The sequence below is a fragment of the Medicago truncatula genome, chromosome 7 (assembly GCF_003473485.1).
Source record: "Medicago truncatula cultivar Jemalong A17 chromosome 7, MtrunA17r5.0-ANR, whole genome shotgun sequence".
In the NCBI taxonomy this organism is placed as follows: Eukaryota; Viridiplantae; Streptophyta; class Magnoliopsida; order Fabales; family Fabaceae; genus Medicago; species Medicago truncatula.
In genome coordinates, this window is record NC_053048.1 from 2,050,192 (window position 1) to 2,070,203 (window position 20,012).

Here is a 20,012-nt window from a genome sequence, read left to right on the forward strand (position 1 = left end):
ACTCTTCTTCACTAAACCAGAGGTTGTTACAAGCAGTAATATTTCCTACTATGCCACCGAAACGATCTACCGAGACTTCGTGGTCAACATAAGCCTGTTCCAGCACTTTCAACAAAGTATTCCTGTGAGCCTCAGAGCTTAAGAGTAATGACAAGACAGATATCTTCGAAGGAGTCTGCAGCAACTGATCAACGATCTTGTAGTCGCTCCTCTTTATTATTCTCAGAATCTCATCTAAGTTTGAATCTTCTATAGATTTGCCTGACTGATTCATATCTGTAGCAATGGGTGAAACAACGGTTGGAGTCGCTTCTTCAACTTGTGGAGTGATTGGCGTAGCTACCTTCTTCTGAAATAATGGCGGACGAACCTTCCCGCTTCTTAGTGCTGCAGAAGTCCCTTCGGCAATATTGCTTACTGTGGCAAAGGAGGCTAGAGGCACCTCTACTCCATTTTCTATCATAGTAGCATTGTATTTGTATGGAACAGCCTTATCCGAAACATAAGGAATTGGTCCTGGCAACCTTATCACCAAAGGCTCAGCATTCTTCTTCAAAGGTGTACTCTTGACAGGCGGATCGTGAAAAACCGGCACAATCACGCAAACATCACTGACAGTCAGAAGATTATCATTCATCAAGCTTTGGATGTCTTCTTGAACAGTATAACAACCCAAAGGATCACGGAGACATCCCAGACACTTGGCATGATCATGATTAAACAGAGAAGCTTTGCACAGCTTGATGTGTAGAGGTACCAGAGGAGTTGCGACGTTGCGGACATCAAGTCTCGGAGCTTCTTCACACACTTCGATCATATTCACAGCGGCATGATTTGGAAGAGGATTGTCGAGGACGTGTGGGACATTATTCTCAAAAGTCAGCTTCCCTTGATCGATGAGCTTCTTCACGATATACTTCAAAGCATAACACCCCTCGACATCATGACCTAGGGCACCATGATGAAAGTCGCATTTGAGATCAGACCTGAACCTTGGAGGCAACGGATCAGGTGGGGGCTTACCCTGTCTAGTTGTACAATGCCCTCTCTGGAGTAAAGTTGGAAGCAACTCAGCATATAACATCGGTATCGGAGGGAAAGTAGGCCTAGCTTGCTGATTTTGTTGTTGTTGTTGAACCGGCATCTGCTGTTTCATCTGTTGGGCAATCGCATTGACGGGCACTTGAGGCTGGCCCGGCGGCAAAGGGTACTGATGATAAAACGGTGGGAAGAACGGATGCTGAGAATACGGCATATATGGGTATGACGGAGGCATTTGAGCTGCATTGATAGGAGCAACAGTAGCCATTGATTGACCGGCTCCAGCTGACACCATCCCCACTTCCGTTTCTTTCTTCTTGTGGTGTCCATTACCGTACCTTTTCGATGCACTCGTAGAAGACTCAGCTTTCTCAAACACAATGATTCCATCCCTGACTGCTTCCTCAAGACGGGTTCCCATAGTGACCATCTCCGAAAAGTTGTTCGGGGCAGCGATGATCATCCTCTCAACATAATCTTTCTTCAAGGTCTTTAAGAATGTCTGGGTCATTTCTTCCTCATCTAAAGCAGGAGTGATACGGGCAGCCGCCCCTCTCCACCTTTGCGCATATTCACGGAAACTTTCCTCCTTCTTCTGAGATAGGGACCTGAGAAACTCCCTATTTGGCCTCAGTCGAGTGTTAAACCCATAATGGCTCTTAAAAGCGGTGGCTAACTCATCAAAGGTATGGATGTCATTCTTACTCAAACTAGTATACCACTCTGCGGCATCCTCCATCAGACTATCCTGAAAGCAGTGGATCATAAGGGAATCATTGTCTTTGTAATTGCCCATCTTCCGGACGTATTTGATGATGTGATTTTGAGGACAAGTTAGCCCGTTGTACCGGTCGAAGTCCGGAATCTTGAACATTTTAGGAACATCCACTTTTGACACTAAGCAAAGGTCTTGAGTTTTGACAGAGTCTGCATTCCCTCGATTGGCCTGGATCTCGTGACGGAGTTCTTTAGCAAGTTCCTCCATCATTTCTTCCATAGTCTTGGTTACGGGGATGCTTCTGTGCTGTGTGTTGATGTTAATACCTTGAGGCAGAGTATGTACCAGAGGCTCAGTGACAGCTACTGTTGTTTGTGGCAGAGTAGCAATGATGGAGGCGGCATTTGTTGCAGGGATCAGAACATTGTTAGCAGTGCCCGAGGTGCTTGCTGTAGCAACGGGAGTGAAGAACGGTGGAAGCCCATACGGAAACCCCACTGGCATAGTAAAGCGGTTGTCTGCAGAAGTGGTAGGGAGCACGCTTGTAGTTACTGGTGCAGCTGTGGTTGTAGGGATAGCTGTAGCTGATTGCTCTTGAGCAGCTAGTAGAGCAGTCATGACGTCATTAGCTTTAGCCAATTCCTCCTTTAGAGAGGCTAACTCGGTGCGAAGCTGAGCGTTCTCTTCTTCCATAGCCCTTTTCTTTCTTCTGTATTCTCTGGTTCGATCAATTCTATCTGGTTCGTAAACTCTCTGAGCACGAGCCACTTTTCACACTGCGGCAGAGGAACCAGGAGATAGTGAGCACTTGGAAGCCTTTGTGACCAATGCATGATGCATATGATGCATGATATGTAAATGCGAATGCAAAAGACTTATTTTTTTCATCGAAGGATTTTAAAACAAATTAGAAATCTTGCAAATAAACAAAATTACACAACATTTTCAACAAGGTAAACAAATAGAGCTCTCAAGCATAGGAAGTAGTCGGAAGATCATCGGACTCGGAATCTGAATCACAGTATCTGTCAAAGAAATCTCGTCGTCCTCGAGCTCTCTTGGAATCCCTCATAAGCAGCTCGTCTTTCTCTTCCAACTCCCTCCGGGCTTTAGCTAGTTCTTTCTTCAACATCAGATTCTCATGAGTCTTCTGCTCATCTCTACCATCCAAAGTCATGATTAGATTCTCAGCTTGATTGTACCGAGCTTTCCACACTTGCTTCTCACGACTCTCCATAGCTAGATGCTCCTGATACATATCCTGAGTCGCGGGGAGCAAAGGTAGAGGCATAGATGGGGTAGATGAAGACACATATCTCATAGCTGGATAAGGCATACCAATCTCCTCAGCTCGATCTATCACCCACTGAGTATAGGCCTCATGAGCGACACCGGATCTCACACCTAGATGCTTCACACTCTTCCTTCGAACCTTGGACCAAGCGTCTATGAAAGCTTTCCTTTGTCCGGTGGGAGCATTCATGTAGAAGAAGAACTCTGGAGATGTGGCAAGATTGATGGGCTTCGATTTCATAGGGAAACCGAACTGTCTCATAGCAAGCTCGGGGTTGTAGTTGATTCCTCCACGGGTACCAAGAAGAGGTACATTGAGAAAGTCTCCGCAACCCATAATGATTTCCTTCACTTGAGAGGCGGGAGTGATCCAGACGACCTCATTAGGAGTGAGGGCCATAATCCGCTGAGAGTAGGACCAGTTCTCCGAGTTGTCATGGAAGGAACCCGGAAGGTGCGAAATAAACCACCTATACAAAAGAGATGTGCAGCAAAGAATATACCCACGGCCCTTGAGAGTCCTGTCATGGATGGCGTGGTAAGTATCCGCTAGCAAAGTAGGAACCGGGTTCTTGGAATGAAAGATCTCGATAGCATTCATGTCCACGAAGTTGTCGAGGTTCGGAAAGAGGATGAGCCCGTAGATAAGCAAAGCAAGGATAGCCTCGAGTGTATCCTGACGAGTAGTACCGAGATTAGCCTGATCAAGAAGATACTTTGAAGTGAACCCCCGGATGTGAGACTTGGTAATAAGATGGTTGGAGACGTCGGAAGTCTTGAGGTAGAGATCCTTAGCAATAACCAGAGGAGTAAGAGAAGTCCCGGGACCGGTGAAAGGCGTCTTTTCGGCTATAGGTAAACCCACTAGATTGGAGTAAGCCTCGAGAGTAGGAACCAACTGGAAGTCCGGGAAAGTGAAACAACGGAAGCTTGGATCATAAAATTGCACTAGAGTGTGCACTAGCTTCTCGTCCACATCGGTTCGGAGCAAAGTAAGCAATCCCCCATATCGGAGTCGGAACCCTGTTTGACTCTTGACCTTGAGTGCCAACTCTCTCAAACCAACCAGATCCACTTCCTTGAACTTGTAGCACTTAGTCTTCTTCATACCTGTGATTATTTACAAAAATTCTCATTTGTTTAAACCCTTCGATGAATGCATGAAAAATGTTTATGCATGAATGTATGTATGCATGATTGTGTTGTTAAAGAACAAGGTGGGTTGAGATTCAAAGTAACAAGGCTACGGCTGGACACGGCGTCCGGTGAACTAAGGCTTTGGATAGTAGTAACCAAGGTTCTAACACAGTTCCCAAACTGCAACCTCTCTCACATATATCATGGTAGTACAGGACGACACCCGTTCCATGATTATTTGTGAGAAGGTCTAGTTTGAGTGTAGTATCGCGTGACGACTAAAGTTTGAGACAACACTCAATTTAGCCACCGCACTACGTCTTAAAAAGGCTAGGATGGGTTTGGTAACTACGGTTCATAGCTTCGTCGAACAATTGAAAGTGAAGTGCCTAAGCATGACAACACACGCCGACAATATCACCTTCAAAATGCCTCAGCTATGTGAGATTGATCGCATAATCCAATACACGAGGCAACCCCCGGATCGAATTGTCGATTATATCTCTACCTAAACATAAGTTCACTCAGCCCGGGTATAGGACTTTTGATATTCTCACCCCACACGTCAAATGAAAGTAAACAAATATTCACATATGTAAGCAATAAAATAAAGCATAAATATAAACTAAGGAAAACTAGGCGCGACCCGCTAAAAAGAGTCCCCAGTGAAGTCGCCATTTCTGTTATCATGGTTTTTGGGTGCCAAGCCATTAATTGGACTTGTACCTTTCGACCGTTGATATCTCTCTTTTTTCTTGGGAAGGGTAAAAGGAGAAAAACCCTTGAGTTTCCGAATTCGGGGGTCGGTTTTACTACGGGAAGGTGTTAGGCACCCGGAGTAACTATAGTCCTCTATAGGAGCCGTTTTCCTAAGTTGATTTCTACGCTTTAGTTTTATTGCTTATTTGTAAAAAGAAGGTGTGATTAGTTAAGAATGGGGGTGAGAAGAAGTAGAATTTGATTTTATTTCGGCTTGGAGGGGTTAAAGTCCCTTGCCTACGTACCGTTTTACGGGATCAAAACCGGCGTAGTTCTTGCTAAAAAAGACTTATTGTTTTTTTTGTTTTAATTGTTTGATTTTAAATTTTGAAAATGATTTTGAAGAAAAGGATTGAGAGGCTTCATGAGCATTAGAGTATGAAAAAGTGGGGGTTTGTTTAGTGATTTTGCAAAAAAGTCTAAATGATTAGATTTATTTGAGAATTTTATTAAGAAAATAAAAGGTGAAAAATTGTTGGAGTTTTGACTCCATTTTTATGAAAAATATTTGAAGCGAACTTGTTTGCATATTTTTTGGAAAAAATTGGATTTTCTCTAAGTGTTTAAACCTAAGCATTCATCTAACCATGCAATCCTAGCCATACATCTACACATGCAATCCTAGGCATACATCTAGGGTGAGTGTGTGCGTGCCGGTGCGCCATAGTGTCCATAGTCCATATTACAAAAATTGCCTAAATACATTCTATGGCCCCTTTGCCAAGCTACAAACCAATGATAACAAATTACATCACCAAATGAATTAAAATTTGCAAAAATAAATGCTAAGCTAAAGAAAGTGGAGGAGATAGTGAAATGCTATGAGTGAAGTCACATAAGGAACAAAATGTTAGTGAAACAAGGAAAAATATAATGGAAATGATGAAAAATGCACCAAATGAATATGCAATAAAAAGGGGTAAAAACATGAGAATTTATCAATCACAATATGTAAAAATGCATCAAGAACATATATGGAATTTTAATGAGCAAAAATTAAAGAACGAAGTAAAGGAAATAAATGCAAAAAATAAGCAAATAAATTCTAATACTTAGAGGAAAAATTAAAATGATAGGGAAATATTTTTAGAAAATTTTTTAGAAGCATAAAACACCAAGAAAGTGTAAAAAAGGTATTTTAAACGCAATTAAAAAGCAGTTAAAAAAAAAACTCAGCAGGATTTAATCTGGACCGTTGGATGAATCCAGAGGTCCAGATCAAGCTCTCAAGATCACATCACAGCCATTTGATCAAAGATCAAAGGGTCCAGAAAAAAGCATAAAAGATAGTGTAAAATTGCAGGAAGCACAATGACCGTTAGATCAACAATCTAACGGTTCAAACAGAATATGCAACATACTCCACACAAAAGATCATACACAGGAAACAAAATCAAATACACAACAGCCATCAGATCTTGGAACAATCCAGATCTGATGGTTCACAATATGAAGGAGCATAGCAAGAGCATGTACGCGCGCGCGTGGGAACAAAAGAGTATATAAAAGGAACTTCAACAAAAAAAACACCAAATCCTCAAAAAAAACTTCTCTCTACTTTGGATTCTAGAGAGAGAGAGTCTGTCCTCTCTCTAGAATCCGGTTGTCTTCTCCGGTCACGCTTAGCTTCTCCGGCGCGGTGGCCGGCCACCTCAAGGTGGCGGCGCCGCCGCCGGAAAACTTTCCTTGCTCCGATTCAAAAAAATTTTACGTTTTCAAACATCCTTTTTTACGTACTACTCGAATCCGAGCTTAGATTTTTCAAAAGAGCTTTGAATCGGAGTAGATCTAAACTTGAACTTTGAGGAAAACTTTTTTTTTTTTTAGAACAAAGAAAAAGGAAAAGGAAAGCGCGGAAAGTTACCTTTCCACTGTGCTTTGCGGTTCTGGCTTGTGATTCTGGCTTGTGCTTGTGATTCTGGCTTGTGCTTGTGATTCTGGCTTGTGCTTGTGATTCTGGCTTGTGGTTCCGGCCTTGCGCTTCTGGTTGTACGGCTCTGGTTTCACAGTTCTGGTTTCACAGTCCTTCGCGTTCTTCTTCTTCTTTCTTCTCTGTGTTTTGCGATTTGGTTCTGGCTTCGCGTTTCCTCACGTTTTTCCTCTCCTCTGTGATCGGTGCTGGAGTTTCTCGCCTCCGGTGAGAAATTCGTACCTTGAATTGCAGGGGAATCAATTCAATGATGAAGATTCATCGGTGAATCTCTGAGAATTGGTGAATTTGTTGCTGAATCTGGTTCTGGAAACAGTTAGGGTTTTTCTTTGTTCTTGAGACTTTTTCTGTTTTGATCTGTAACTGAATGGAAAGAGAAAAAGAATCTGTTTGTGGTGATTTCAATGATTGTGTATCTGATCCTGAGAATCTGACACTGTGTTGTTTTTATAGCTGACATGTGTGAGTGATTGGACCATTAGAAAGCTGACATGTGGCATTGGACTGAGAAAGGGGCGCTGCCCTGTAATTTTGACTTGAGGGACCTGTTTGCAATTTTAAAAAAAAAAGGGACTAAACTGCAATTGACAAAAAGGACTGAAATGTAAAAAAAAGAAAATTCTGGACTGACACGCAATTTTGGACCTCTTGGGGACCAAAATGTAAAATAAAAATAAAATTGGAATAAAATTGGCAATCTGACAAAACGTAAAGTGAAACTAAAATAAAATTGACAAAACGGACTAAAACGAACCAATGGCCTAAATGAGGTACTTCAAAGTAACCTCCCCATGCCAAAATTTTGTGTGAAATGACCAAAATGCCCCTAGGGCTAAAAAAATGACCTAAACAGACTCAAATTGACTTGACACTGACTCAGACGCAAGTTTGAAATGAAATTAGCAGGGTTTACTGATGAAATGTTAAAAATCAATCTGAAAAGACTCAGAGACAGTCACAAGGATGAAAATGGGTCCCACTGCAGGAAATGACCAAAATACCCTTCTGTATGACTTTTTGCAAATTTTGAAATAAACTGTAGAAAAAGCAATGTAATGATTCAGAGACACTTTTGAATGACTTACAAGACAAGTAAAGACATTTCAAAAGGTTTTATGCAAGAAAAACATAGGTAAAATTGTGATTGAAAATACTGCGAGGCAGAGACAATTTGAACTGTGCAGTTGAAATTTGATAATTGACAAAGTTTGAAATGAAATTGGGCCCAGTATTTTTAGGTCCAAAAACAGGGTATAACAACTATCTTCCATCTCATTCCCAAAGTGGAACATGTAACGCCCTAGTTATTTATTTAATTAATTTGAAACTATGAGGAGTATATATATATATTATTATATATGATGTTGGTGTTTTATGTGGAGTATATGCATGTATTTATATATATGTGATTTTTGGATGTTCTATGTGGTACATTATTTTACTATACGGTTTATTTAATAATAATTAAAATAAGTATGAAATGGTAATTATTTTGGAGTTTGGGAAATAATAGTAGTTAATAGAATTTATGGGGAGTTAAGTGTAAATAGAAGGGAGTTACATTTTAGTGGGAAGTTAATACAGAGAAGTGAGAAACCAGTTTCACGTAGAACCAGTTTTGGGAGAAAAGCAAGAGAGAACCAAGGAAGAACCAAGAGTTGATTTTGCTGTGCATTCTTCGTCAATTTCTAAGGTAAGGGTGGGGTTTACTTCAATAGTGTAGAATTTAAAGTCTGATTTTGAGTTTAACAGGTTTTGGTAAAAATTGGGGATTTTGGGTTTTATGTTGAAATTGTGAGTTTTGATGTTGTAAGCATGAATTTGATGTTAGAAATAGGTTCTAAGTGTATACAGAAAGTTAATTTGCATCTGTAAACTGATTTGGGGAGTGATTGGAAGAAAAATGGGATTTTGCATCTATAAGATGTTTTGGGGATGGTTTAAGGTACCTAGATGATAATAAAGATGAATGGTGAAAGTTTTAGGTTAAAAAGATGAATAGGGAGCTTAGAATTGGAGTTTGAGTGAGAAAATGTCACTTTTTCCCGAGAGTACCTGATTTTCACTCGCCTCGAGTTCGCCTTGAACTCGCCATGGCGAGCTAGTGTTTTTGTGAACTCGCCATGGCGAGCAGATGTGCTCGCGAGGCGAGCTACTCAGTTCCTGAATGTTGATTTTCGTGCATGAATGGTAGTACCTTAATGTTGTTGTGTTGAGCATAGTTTCATGTAATTATGTATTATTGTGGTTGATTTGATCGCTGAATTGATGAGTATTGATGATGAATGAAATGTATGCAAAGTATTGAATCATACATGTTGTTTAAGTGGAGTCACATGGAGTTGCATTGCATGGTCAGTTGTATGTAGATATACACAAGTAGGTCCATTGCATATGCATAAAACAGCGGTGAGGGCTTCGGTCCTGGAGTACTAGTTGCTCAACAGCGGTGAGGGCTTCGGTCCTGATGAATGCTTTAACCATTCAAAAGCGGTGAGGGCTTCGGTCCTGATTGGTACCACATGCATAATTGCATTTCATTAAGAAGTCTAAGATGGTGTCTTAGCAGTGGTCATGTCATTTGCATGAGTCTCGGTTGTTATTTCGGTTATTACCTGGTTGATGTTGATGTTGGATATACATTCATATAAATATGTATTCATTGTGGATTTGGTGTATTGTTGATGTTGTTGAAGTTATGTACATTGTATACATACCTATTAAATAGATGATTATGATGATGTGGTTGTATCTTGTGAATAGTTATGAATGTTTACAAAATGTTACATTTGAAGTTATAGGGTGTTAGATTCAATTGATGATTTTAATATCTATATTTATTGTTGTGAATCTCACCCCTTCTGCTTGAAAATGTTGCCCTTCCTATGGGTAACTTGCAGGTGATCCTGAGTAGTAGGTGGTGGCTCATTGTCGTGTCTAGGGCTCTGATACGTGGGATGGGAATATTGATTATCTTTGTTGTTGTTGCTTTTCCCTTCCATGTATCAAATTTTGGAACTTGTGGTGTGGAGCCTTTTATTGTCTTTAAACTATGATGTTGGATTATGTTAAGGCCTTTAATGCCATAGACTTTTGTTGGATATTCATGATGAGATGGATTCTGAAAACTATTCCGCTGCTATGTTTTCAGTTATAATAAGTTGATTTGATTTAAATAGTTTTATTTTCTATTTAAAAAAAAAATTGTAATGACGCGTAGCATGCCCGTTGTGGGATTACTCTGATGTTTATATGCTATTTAATTGCTTTTGGGTAACGGGGTGTTACAATTTGGTATCAAAGCAGGTTGGTCCGTCCGGCCAAGTAGTAGAGTCTTGTTGAGCCACCTAGGATAGAGTGTCAACTTTAATGTTGCTTTTTGTTGTTGTTCTGAGTTGTTGTTTGTCGTGTAGAATCTCGAGATGACTGGAAGTAGTGATGCTGCTTTAGTTGCTGCGCTTGAGGCTGTAGCTCAAGCTGTTCAACAGCAACCTAAGGTCGAGACTGGTGGTGATGGAACCAGGATGCTAGAGACTTTCTTGAGGAATCATCCACCAACTTTCAAGGGTAGGTATGATCCTGACGGTGCTCAGAAGTGGCTGAAGGAGATTGAAAGGATATTCAGGGTCATGCAGTGTTCGGAGATTCAGAAGGTGCGGTTTGGGACGCACATGTTAGCGGAAGAGGCTGATGATTGGTGGATTAGTCTGTTGCCTGTGCTGGAACAGGATGGTAATGTAGTAACTTGGGCTATGTTCAGGAAGGAGTTTCTGGGCAGGTACTTTCCAGAGGATGTCAGAGGTAAGAAAGAGATTGAATTTCTGGAGTTGAAACAGGGTGACATGTCTGTCACAGAGTATGCTGCTAAGTTTGTGGAGCTTGCCACATTCTACCCTCATTACAGTGCGGAGACGGCTGAGTTCTCCAAGTGTATCAAGTTTGAGAATGGGCTGAGGGCTGACATCAAGAGAGCCATTGGGTATCAACAGATCAGAGTCTTTTCTGAGTTGGTTAACAGGTGCAGAATTTATGAGGAAGACACCAAAGCTCATTATAAGATTATGAGTGAGAGGAGGGGTAAGGGACAACAGAATCGTCCTAAGCCTTACAGTGCTCCTGCTGACAAGGGAAAGCAGAAGATGGGTGATGATAGGAGGCCCAAGAGGAGAGATGCTCCAGCTGAGATTGTTTGTTACAAGTGTGGTGAGAAAGGCCACAAGAGTAATGTTTGTGGAAGAGATGATAGGAAGTGCTTCAGGTGTGGTCAGAAGGGTCACAGTTTAGCTGAATGCAAGCGTGGGGACATTGTCTGTTACAATTGCAATGGGGAAGGCCATATCAGTTCACAGTGTCCTGAGCCGAAGAAGACTAGAATTGGTGGAAAGGTGTTTGCTTTGACTGGTACGCAGACTCCTAATGAGGACCGACTTATCAGAGGTACTTGTTTCTTTAATAGTACTCCTTTAATTGCTATTATTGATACTGGTGCTACTCATTGTTTTATTGCTATTGAATGTGCATATAAGTTGGGTTTGGATGTATCTGATATGAAAGAAGAAATGGTTGTTGAAACTCCAGCTAAGGGTTCAGTAACCACTTCTCTTGTTTGTCTGCGGTGTCCTATATCTATGTTTGGTAGAGATTTTGTGATTGATTTAGTTTGTCTGCCGTTGACGGGTATGGATGTGATTTTTGGTATGAATTGGTTAGAGTATAATCGAGTTCATATCAACTGCTTTAGTAAGACGGTACATTTCTCTTCTGCTGAAGAAGAAGGTGAGGTTGAGCTTCTGTCTACAAAACAGATGAAACAGTTTGAACGTGATGGTATCCTGATGTATTCTCTAATGGCACAATTGTCGTTAGAAAATCAAGCTGTGATTGATGGTTTACCTGTAGTGAATGAATTTCCAGAAGTATTCCCTGATGAGATTCCTGATGTGCCACCAGAGAGGGAGGTTGAATTTTCAATTGATCTTGTTCCAGGAACTAAGCCGGTGTCGATGGCACCGTACCGTATGTCAGCTTCTGAGTTAGCTGAGTTGAAGAAGCAGTTGGAGGATCTGTTAGATAAAAAGTTTGTAAGACCCAGTGTTTCACCTTGGGGAGCACCGGTGTTGTTGGTAAAGAAGAAGGATGGTAGTATGAGATTGTGTATAGATTACCGTCAGTTGAACAAAGTTACGATCAAGAACAGATATCCGCTTCCTAGAATTGACGACTTGATGGATCAGTTGGTTGGTGCTAAGATTTTCAGTAAGATTGATTTGAGGTCTGGTTATCATCAGATAAAGGTGAAGGATGAAGATATGCAGAAGACGGCCTTTAGGACACGTTATGGTCATTACGAGTACAAAGTGATGTCTTTCGGTGTTACTAATGCGCCTGGTGTTTTTATGGAGTACATGAACCGAATTTTCCATGCTTTCCTGGATAAGTTTGTTGTGGTATTTATTGATGATATTTTAATCTATTCCAAGAATGAGGAGGAGCATGCTGAGCATCTGAGAATTGTATTGCAAGTGTTGAAGGAAAAGAGATTGTATGCTAAGTTATCAAAATGTGAGTTCTGGTTAAGTGAAGTAAGTTTTCTGGGTCACATTATTTCTGGTAGTGGTATTGCAGTGGATTCTTCAAAGGTTGATGCGGTATCACAATGGGAGACTCCGAAGTCGGTAACTGAGATCAGAAGTTTTCTGGGTTTGGCTGGTTATTACCGCAGGTTCATAGAAGGGTTTTCGAAGTTGGCTCTTCCGTTGACACAGTTGACCTGTAAGGGTAAGTCTTCTGTGTGGGATGCTCAGTGTGAGAGTAGTTTCAATGAGTTGAAGCGAAGGTTGACAACTGCTCCTGTTTTGATTTTGCCTAAACCAGAAGAACCGTTTGTTGTGTACTGTGATGCATCTAAGCTGGGCTTAGGTGGTGTTCTGATGCAAGATGGTAAGGTAGTAGCGTATGCTTCTAGGCAGTTGCGTATTCATGAGAAGAATTATCCTACACATGACCTGGAGTTAGCTGCGGTGGTTTTTGTCTTGAAAATTTGGAGGCATTATTTGTACGGTTCCAGATTTGAGGTGTTCAGTGATCATAAAAGTTTCAAGTATTTATTTGACCAGAAGGAACTGAACATGAGGCAGAGGAGGTGGTTAGAGTTACTGAAGGATTTTGATTTTGGTTTGAATTACCATCGTGGTAAGGCCAATGTGGTTGCTGATGCTTTGAGTAGGAAAACTTTGCACATGTCTGCTTTGATGGTGAAAGAGTTTGAGTTGTTAGAACAGTTCAGAGATATGAGTCTTGTCTGTGAATTGTCACCCCAGAGTATACAGTTGGGAATGTTGAAAATTGATAGTGACTTCTTGAACAGTATCCGAGAAGCTCAGAAAGAGGATTTGAAGTTTGTTGATTTGATGACTTCTGGTAATGACACTGAGGATAGTGATTTCAAAGTTGATGATCAGGGTGTGCTGAGGTTCAGAGGTAGAGTTTGTATTCCTGACAATGAAGAGTTGAAGAAGTTGATTCTTGAGGAGAGTCACAAGAGTAGGTTGAGTATACACCCAGGGGCTACAAAAATGTACCATGATTTGAAGAAATTGTTTTGGTGGTCCGGTTTGAAAAGAGATGTTGCTCAGTTTGTTTATGCCTGTTTGATTTGTCAGAAGTCCAAGGTTGAGCATCAGAAGCCTGCAGGGTTGTTGACACCGTTAGATGTACCGGAGTGGAAGTGGGACAGTATCTCTATGGATTTTGTGACGAGTCTACCGAACACTCCGAGAGGGCATGACGCTATTTGGGTAGTTGTTGACCGGTTGACGAAGTCGGCACACTTCATTCCTATCAATATTAGTTATCCGGTAGCACAGTTAGCAGAGATTTACATTCACAGTGTGGTGAAACTTCATGGTGTTCCGTCTAGTATTGTGTCGGATAGAGATCCGAGGTTCACTTCTAGGTTCTGGAAGAGTTTACAGGACGCCTTGGGTTCGAAATTGAAGTTGAGTTCGGCTTATCATCCTCAAACAGATGGTCAGTCGGAGAGGACAATTCAATCATTGGAAGATTTGTTGAGAGTGTGTGTGCTTGAGCAAGGTGGAGCTTGGGACAATCACTTGCCTTTGATTGAGTTTACTTATAACAACAGCTATCACTCGAGTATTGGTATGGCACCGTTCGAAGCCTTGTATGGTCGGAGGTGTAGGACTCCTTTATGCTGGTTTGAGTCGGGTGAGAGTGTTGTATTGGGACCGGATTTGGTTCATGAGACTACTGAGAAAGTAAGGTTGATAAGAGAAAAGATGAAAGCTTCGCAGAGTCGACAGAAGAGTTACCATGACAAGCGAAGGAAGGATCTTGAGTTTCAGGAGGGTGATCATGTTTTTCTGAGGGTCACTCCTTTGACGGGTGTTGGACGTGCCTTGAAGTCGAGGAAGTTGACTCCTAAGTTCATTGGTCCGTATCAGATTTCAGAGAGAGTTGGTACTGTGGCATATAGAGTTGGGTTGCCACCACATCTTTCGAACTTGCACGATGTGTTTCATGTTTCTCAGCTTCAAAAGTATGTTGCGGATCCTTCTCATGTGATTCCGAGGGATGATGATGTGCAGGTTAGGGACAACCTGACAGTTGAGACTATGCCATTGAGGATTGATGACAGAAAGGTGAAGTCCTTGAGAGGTAAAGAGATACCTCTTGTGAGAGTCGTTTGGGGTGGAGCGACTGGTGAAAGTTTGACTTGGGAGCTGGAGAGTAAGATGCGGGAGTCGTATCCGGAGTTGTTTGCTTGAGGTAAGATTTCGAGGACGAAATTCTGTGATTTGGGGAGAGTTGTAACGCCCTAGTTATTTATTTAATTAATTTGAAACTATGAGGAGTATATATATATATATATATTATTATATATGATGTTGGTGTTTTATGTGGAGTATATGCATGTATTTATATATATGTGATTTTTGGATGTTCTATGTGGTACATTATTTTACTATACGGTTTATTTAATAATAATTAAAATAAGTATGAAATGGTAATTATTTTGGAGTTTGGGAAATAATAGTAGTTAATAGAATTTATGGGGAGTTAAGTGTAAATAGAAGGGAGTTACATTTTAGTGGGAAGTTAATACAGAGAAGTGAGAAACCAGTTTCACGTAGAACCAGTTTTGGGAGAAAAGCAAGAGAGAACCAAGGAAGAACCAAGAGTTGATTTTGTTGTGCATTCTTCGTCAATTTCTAAGGTAAGGGTGGGGTTTACTTCAATAGTGTAGAATTTAAAGTCTGATTTTGAGTTTAACAGGTTTTGGTAAAAATTGGGGATTTTGGGTTTTATGTTGAAATTGTGAGTTTTGATGTTGTAAGCATGAATTTGATGTTAGAAATAGGTTCTAAGTGTATACAGAAAGTTAATTTGCATCTGTAAACTGATTTGGGGAGTGATTGGAAGAAAAATGGGATTTTGGGGAAAAACCAGATTTCTGCCCGTACAGAAGTTCATCGCTCGCCTCGCGAGTAGCTGTGCTCGCCATGGCGAGTGAGCAACTTCATAGCTCGCCTCGCGAGCAGCCCAACTCGCCATGGCGAGTAAGCCCAGACAAAACTTAAATTTTGAAAAGTTGTTATAAGATGTTTTGGGGATGGTTTAAGGTACCTAGATGATAATAAAGATGAATGGTGAAAGTTTTAGGTTAAAAAGATGAATAGGGAGCTTAGAATTGGAGTTTGAGTGAGAAAATGTCACTTTTTCCCGAGAGTACCTGATTTTCACTCGCCTCGAGTTCGCCTTGAACTCGCCATGGCGAGCTAGTGTTTTTGTGAACTCGCCATGGCGAGCAGATGTGCTCGTGAGGCGAGCTACTCAGTTCCTGAATGTTGATTTTCGTGCATGAATGGTAGTACCTTAATGTTGTTGTGTTGAGCATAGTTTCATGTAATTATGTATTATTGTGGTTGATTTGATCGCTGAATTGATGAGTACTGATGATGAATGAAATGTATGCAAAGTATTGAATCATACATGTTGTTTAAGTGGTGTCACATGGAGTTGCATTGCATGGTCAGTTGTATGTAGATATACACAAGTAGGTCCATTGCATATGCATAAAACAGCGGTGAGGGCTTCGGTCCTGGAGTACTAGTTGCTCAACAGCGGTGAGGGCTTCGGTCCTGATGAATGCTTTAACCATTCAAAAGCGGTGAGGGCTTCGGTCCTGATTGGTACCACATGCATAATTGCATTTCATTAAGAAGTCTAAGATGGTGTCTTAGCAGTGGTCATGTCATTTGCATGAGTCTCGGTTGTTATTTCGGTTATTACCTGGTTGATGTTGATGTTGGATATACATTCATATAAATATGTATTCATTGTGGATTTGGTGTATTGTTGATGTTGTTGAAGTTATGTACATTGTATACATACCTATTAAATAGATGATTATGATGATGTGGTTGTATCTTGTGAATAGTTATGAATGTTTACAAAATGTTACATTTGAAGTTATAGGGTGTTAGATTCAATTGATGATTTTAATATCTATATTTATTGTTGTGAATCTCACCCCTTCTGCTTGAAAATGTTGCCCTTCCTATGGGTAACTTGCAGGTGATCCTGAGTAGTAGGTGGTGGCTCATTGTCGTGTCTAGGGCTCTGATACGTGGGATGGGAATATTGATTATCTTTGTTGTTGTTGCTTTTCCCTTCCATGTATCAAATTTTGGAACTTGTGGTGTGGAGCCTTTTATTGTCTTTAAACTATGATGTTGGATTATGTTAAGGCCTTTAATGCCATAGACTTTTGTTGGATATTCATGATGAGATGGATTCTGAAAACTATTCCGCTGCTATGTTTTCAGTTATAATAAGTTGATTTGATTTAAATAGTTTTATTTTCTATTTAAAAAAAAAATTGTAATGACGCGTAGCATGCCCGTTGTGGGATTACTCTGATGTTTATATGCTATTTAATTGCTTTTGGGTAACGGGGTGTTACAGAACATCTATGGATATGCCACAAGATCCTCCCGTTGATAACAATTCACAAGCAAATCCAGACACAGATACATCATCCTACACACCAAATAACATCAAATGGGGGTCAAAGGATAGATCAGATGGACGAATTTGGATAAGATCAGAACTTGGAAATAAGTAATTTTAATTTTATATTATAATTCTATAGAAATATATAATGTTTTAAATTGCATCTTACAAGTTATTTTTCTTACACTTTCAGCTTTTATCCAGAAGAGGTAGTGAGGAGTGCTATAACAAAAATTTTCAAGGAAAATTTTGGTGGGGCGTGGTCATGCTGGAAAGATGCAAAACAAAATGAGGAAGTACCGTTGCTTTGGTTTAATGATTTTAAGGTATTTTTGTGATATATGTTGTTTTAACCTATTTGATTTATATGATATTAAATATGAAGCTTCATTGTTACTTAGGTTGAAAGTTGATTTACCTTTTCAAATACGTAGCTTCATGACATTTTTTTGTTTGTAGGCTAAATTCAAGTGGCTTGCAAATGATGAAGCTAACATTAAAAAGAGCTTTAATAGTAGGGGGTCTTTGGCATTAAAAAATGCCTTGTTCAAGGTGCGTAGTGGTGAAGATAAAGGTGAATGGGTTGGTGTAGACAACTTGAAACAGTTGGAGGTTAAATGGAAAGAAGAGAAATGGCAAAAAAATTCTTTGACTAATAAACAAAACAGGCAGTCTAAAGTTGGGCACAATGTGCATAGTGGAGGATCCATATCTGCTAGAGTGCATAACAAAAAAATGGTTAGTGATTCTTTTTGTTTAAATTACAGTGTAAAAATGTTCATACTAACTTGTTGTTTGTTGGTTATGTTTTAGAGAGTGGAATTGGATAGGGAACCAACATGGTTTGAGATTTATGACAAACTTCATAGACCAAAAGGGAAACCAGATGGGTGGTTTAATGAAACACAAGCTAAGATAGCTGTATGTATACTCACATTTTTGTTTCTCTTTCATATATCTAAATTATATTACTAATAGTAACTCTTTTTTGCAGGAAATGTACCAAACTCAAATGTTTGAGAAACACTCTCAAAGTGGTGAGATTAGTAGTCAACAACCTACTGAAGAAATTCACAATGATATTTATATGGAAATTGTTGGAGGCATTAACAAGAAGGGGCGCATATTTGGATTAGGATCTCAAGCTGCTGTTGTCAAAGAATCTTTGAGACCGTCACGCTCAATTTCTACTGATGTACCTTCTTCTGAAAAAGTTGCTGCTATGGAGGCTAAGATTGAAGCATTAACCGCTGAACTTGAAAAGAAAAATCTTGAACAAGAAACGCTAAAACAAAAGATGGAGCGCTTGGAGCAAATGATTGGGAATATTGTGCCTAATATGAACACTTCAATTCTGCCGAAAGGAGAAGGTGATAATGGTGACAACTAGATAGATGAACTTTAGCTTAATTGGTTGCTTTTATTTTGGTATCTTTTGTTAGATCAAACATATCATGGTCTTTTATATTTTAGACAACTTTATGTTAGTAACTACTAAGTGGATTGATGGTAAACTTATCTTGGTAACTACTAGGTGGATTGATGATAAACTTTAGTTTAGTTACCTTTAATATTTTGTGATGATATTTTGTTTTTATGAATTCTCCTAACTTGATGGGTATCAAAATATTATTGACATTCTTGAAAGTTTGAGTTAAATGTAGCAAATACAATAAATATTTTAAACATTGTTTTAGCACTAAACAGTGACAATATTGAGTCAAATAATTTTATTTAAAAAAAAATTTAGATATGGAATTAACAAATAAAATTTAGAGACGGAATTTCCGTTTGTCTCTGTTGAGACGGAATATTAATTAATAGAGACGGAAATTTTAACCTTTGTGACAAAATTTTAGAGACGGATTATTTATATTGGAGACGGTATTTTCCGTCTCTGCAGAGACGGATTCTGCTTAGCTTTCAGAAAAGTGTGGGTGACGGATTCTATTTGTTAGAGACGGATTTATTCGGTCTCTAATCAGAGACGGAAAATGAAATTTTGTCTCTACAGTGTTTAGAGACGACAAAAACAACGACAGAGACGGAATATTAATTAATAGAGACGGAAATTTTAACCTTTGTGACAAAATTTTAGAGACGGATTATTTATATTGGAGACGGTATTTTCCGTCTCTGCAGAGACGGATTCTGCTTAGCTTTCAGAAAAGTGTGGGTGACGGATTCTATTTGTTAGAGACGGATTTATTCGGTCTCTAATCAGAGACGGAAAATGAAATTTTGTCTCTACAGTGTTTAGAGACGACAAAAACAACGACAGACCCTGTTCCGTCTCTGATTCCGTCACTAAGACGTATAGAGACAGATTTTTTTCATTTTAGAGACGGATATTGCCCGTCTCTATTCCCAATTTTTTTAGTAGTTTGTATTCCGTCACAAAGCTATTTGCATTTTTCCAAAAGTGTAAAAGAATATTAACTTTGCCGAGACTTGAACCAAAGACCACTTTCGTTGGAATCTCGGCTCCTGCATATAATATGCAATATCCCTACCAACTGAGCTAAACTCACGGGGATTATTATTATTATTATTATTATTATTATTATTATTATTATTTGGGGACTTCTACGATACACCTCATAAATTGAGGTGTATCGGTACTCCTACTACAAAAAATTTATAATTTAATTATCATTTTAAGAAATAAAGAGTTATTTATCAATATTTATATTTTAGAAAACACCATTTTATAAGAAAAACATCATTTCATCGTTTATACGAATTATATTAGAGTTTCAACATTTTCTTATAAAAAATAATCAATATTCTTTGTTATATGTAACAAAAATTCGAAAAAAGTAAATTTTATTTCGTCGACGCTTTTGGTAAATAGGATTTAATTATTGTAATTGTCAATTATAGAAAATAGTTCTTTTTCTTCAAAAAACAACTCGTTTAATTATTAATTTAATAATTTAATGTACCGGTACACTCAAATTATTGGGTGTACGTAGAATTTGCCTTATTATTATTAGGTTTAAATGTGTCATTGGTCCCTGCACTTTTATCAGATTTTGGCATTGGTCCCTGCACTTTTTTTTGTGTGGCATTGGTCCCTGCACTTTGTAAAAATATTGG

General features: G+C 39.4%; 1 protein-coding gene across 2 annotated transcripts; it reads left to right on the plus strand.

Moving 5' to 3' along the window:
- The first annotated feature begins 8,142 nt into the window (after window positions 1-8,142).
- Window positions 8,143-18,560, plus strand: LOC120576895 (uncharacterized). 2 transcript variants are annotated; one of them, XM_039827516.1, is made up of 5 exons: window positions 8,143-8,168; window positions 16,869-17,021; window positions 17,107-17,239; window positions 17,373-17,834; window positions 17,908-18,560. In XM_039827516.1, exons 2-4 carry the CDS (start codon window positions 16,873-16,875, stop codon window positions 17,724-17,726), a joined length of 636 nt encoding a protein of 211 aa, XP_039683450.1. In that variant the 5' UTR covers window positions 8,143-8,168; window positions 16,869-16,872; the 3' UTR covers window positions 17,727-17,834; window positions 17,908-18,560. The 2 variants fall into 2 exon arrangements, with proteins under 2 accessions (XP_039683450.1, XP_039683451.1); XM_039827517.1 differs by lacking the exons at window positions 8,143-8,168; window positions 16,869-17,021; window positions 17,107-17,239 and having other exon boundaries at window positions 17,648-17,834.
- The last annotated feature ends 1,452 nt before the right edge of the window (window positions 18,561-20,012 follow it).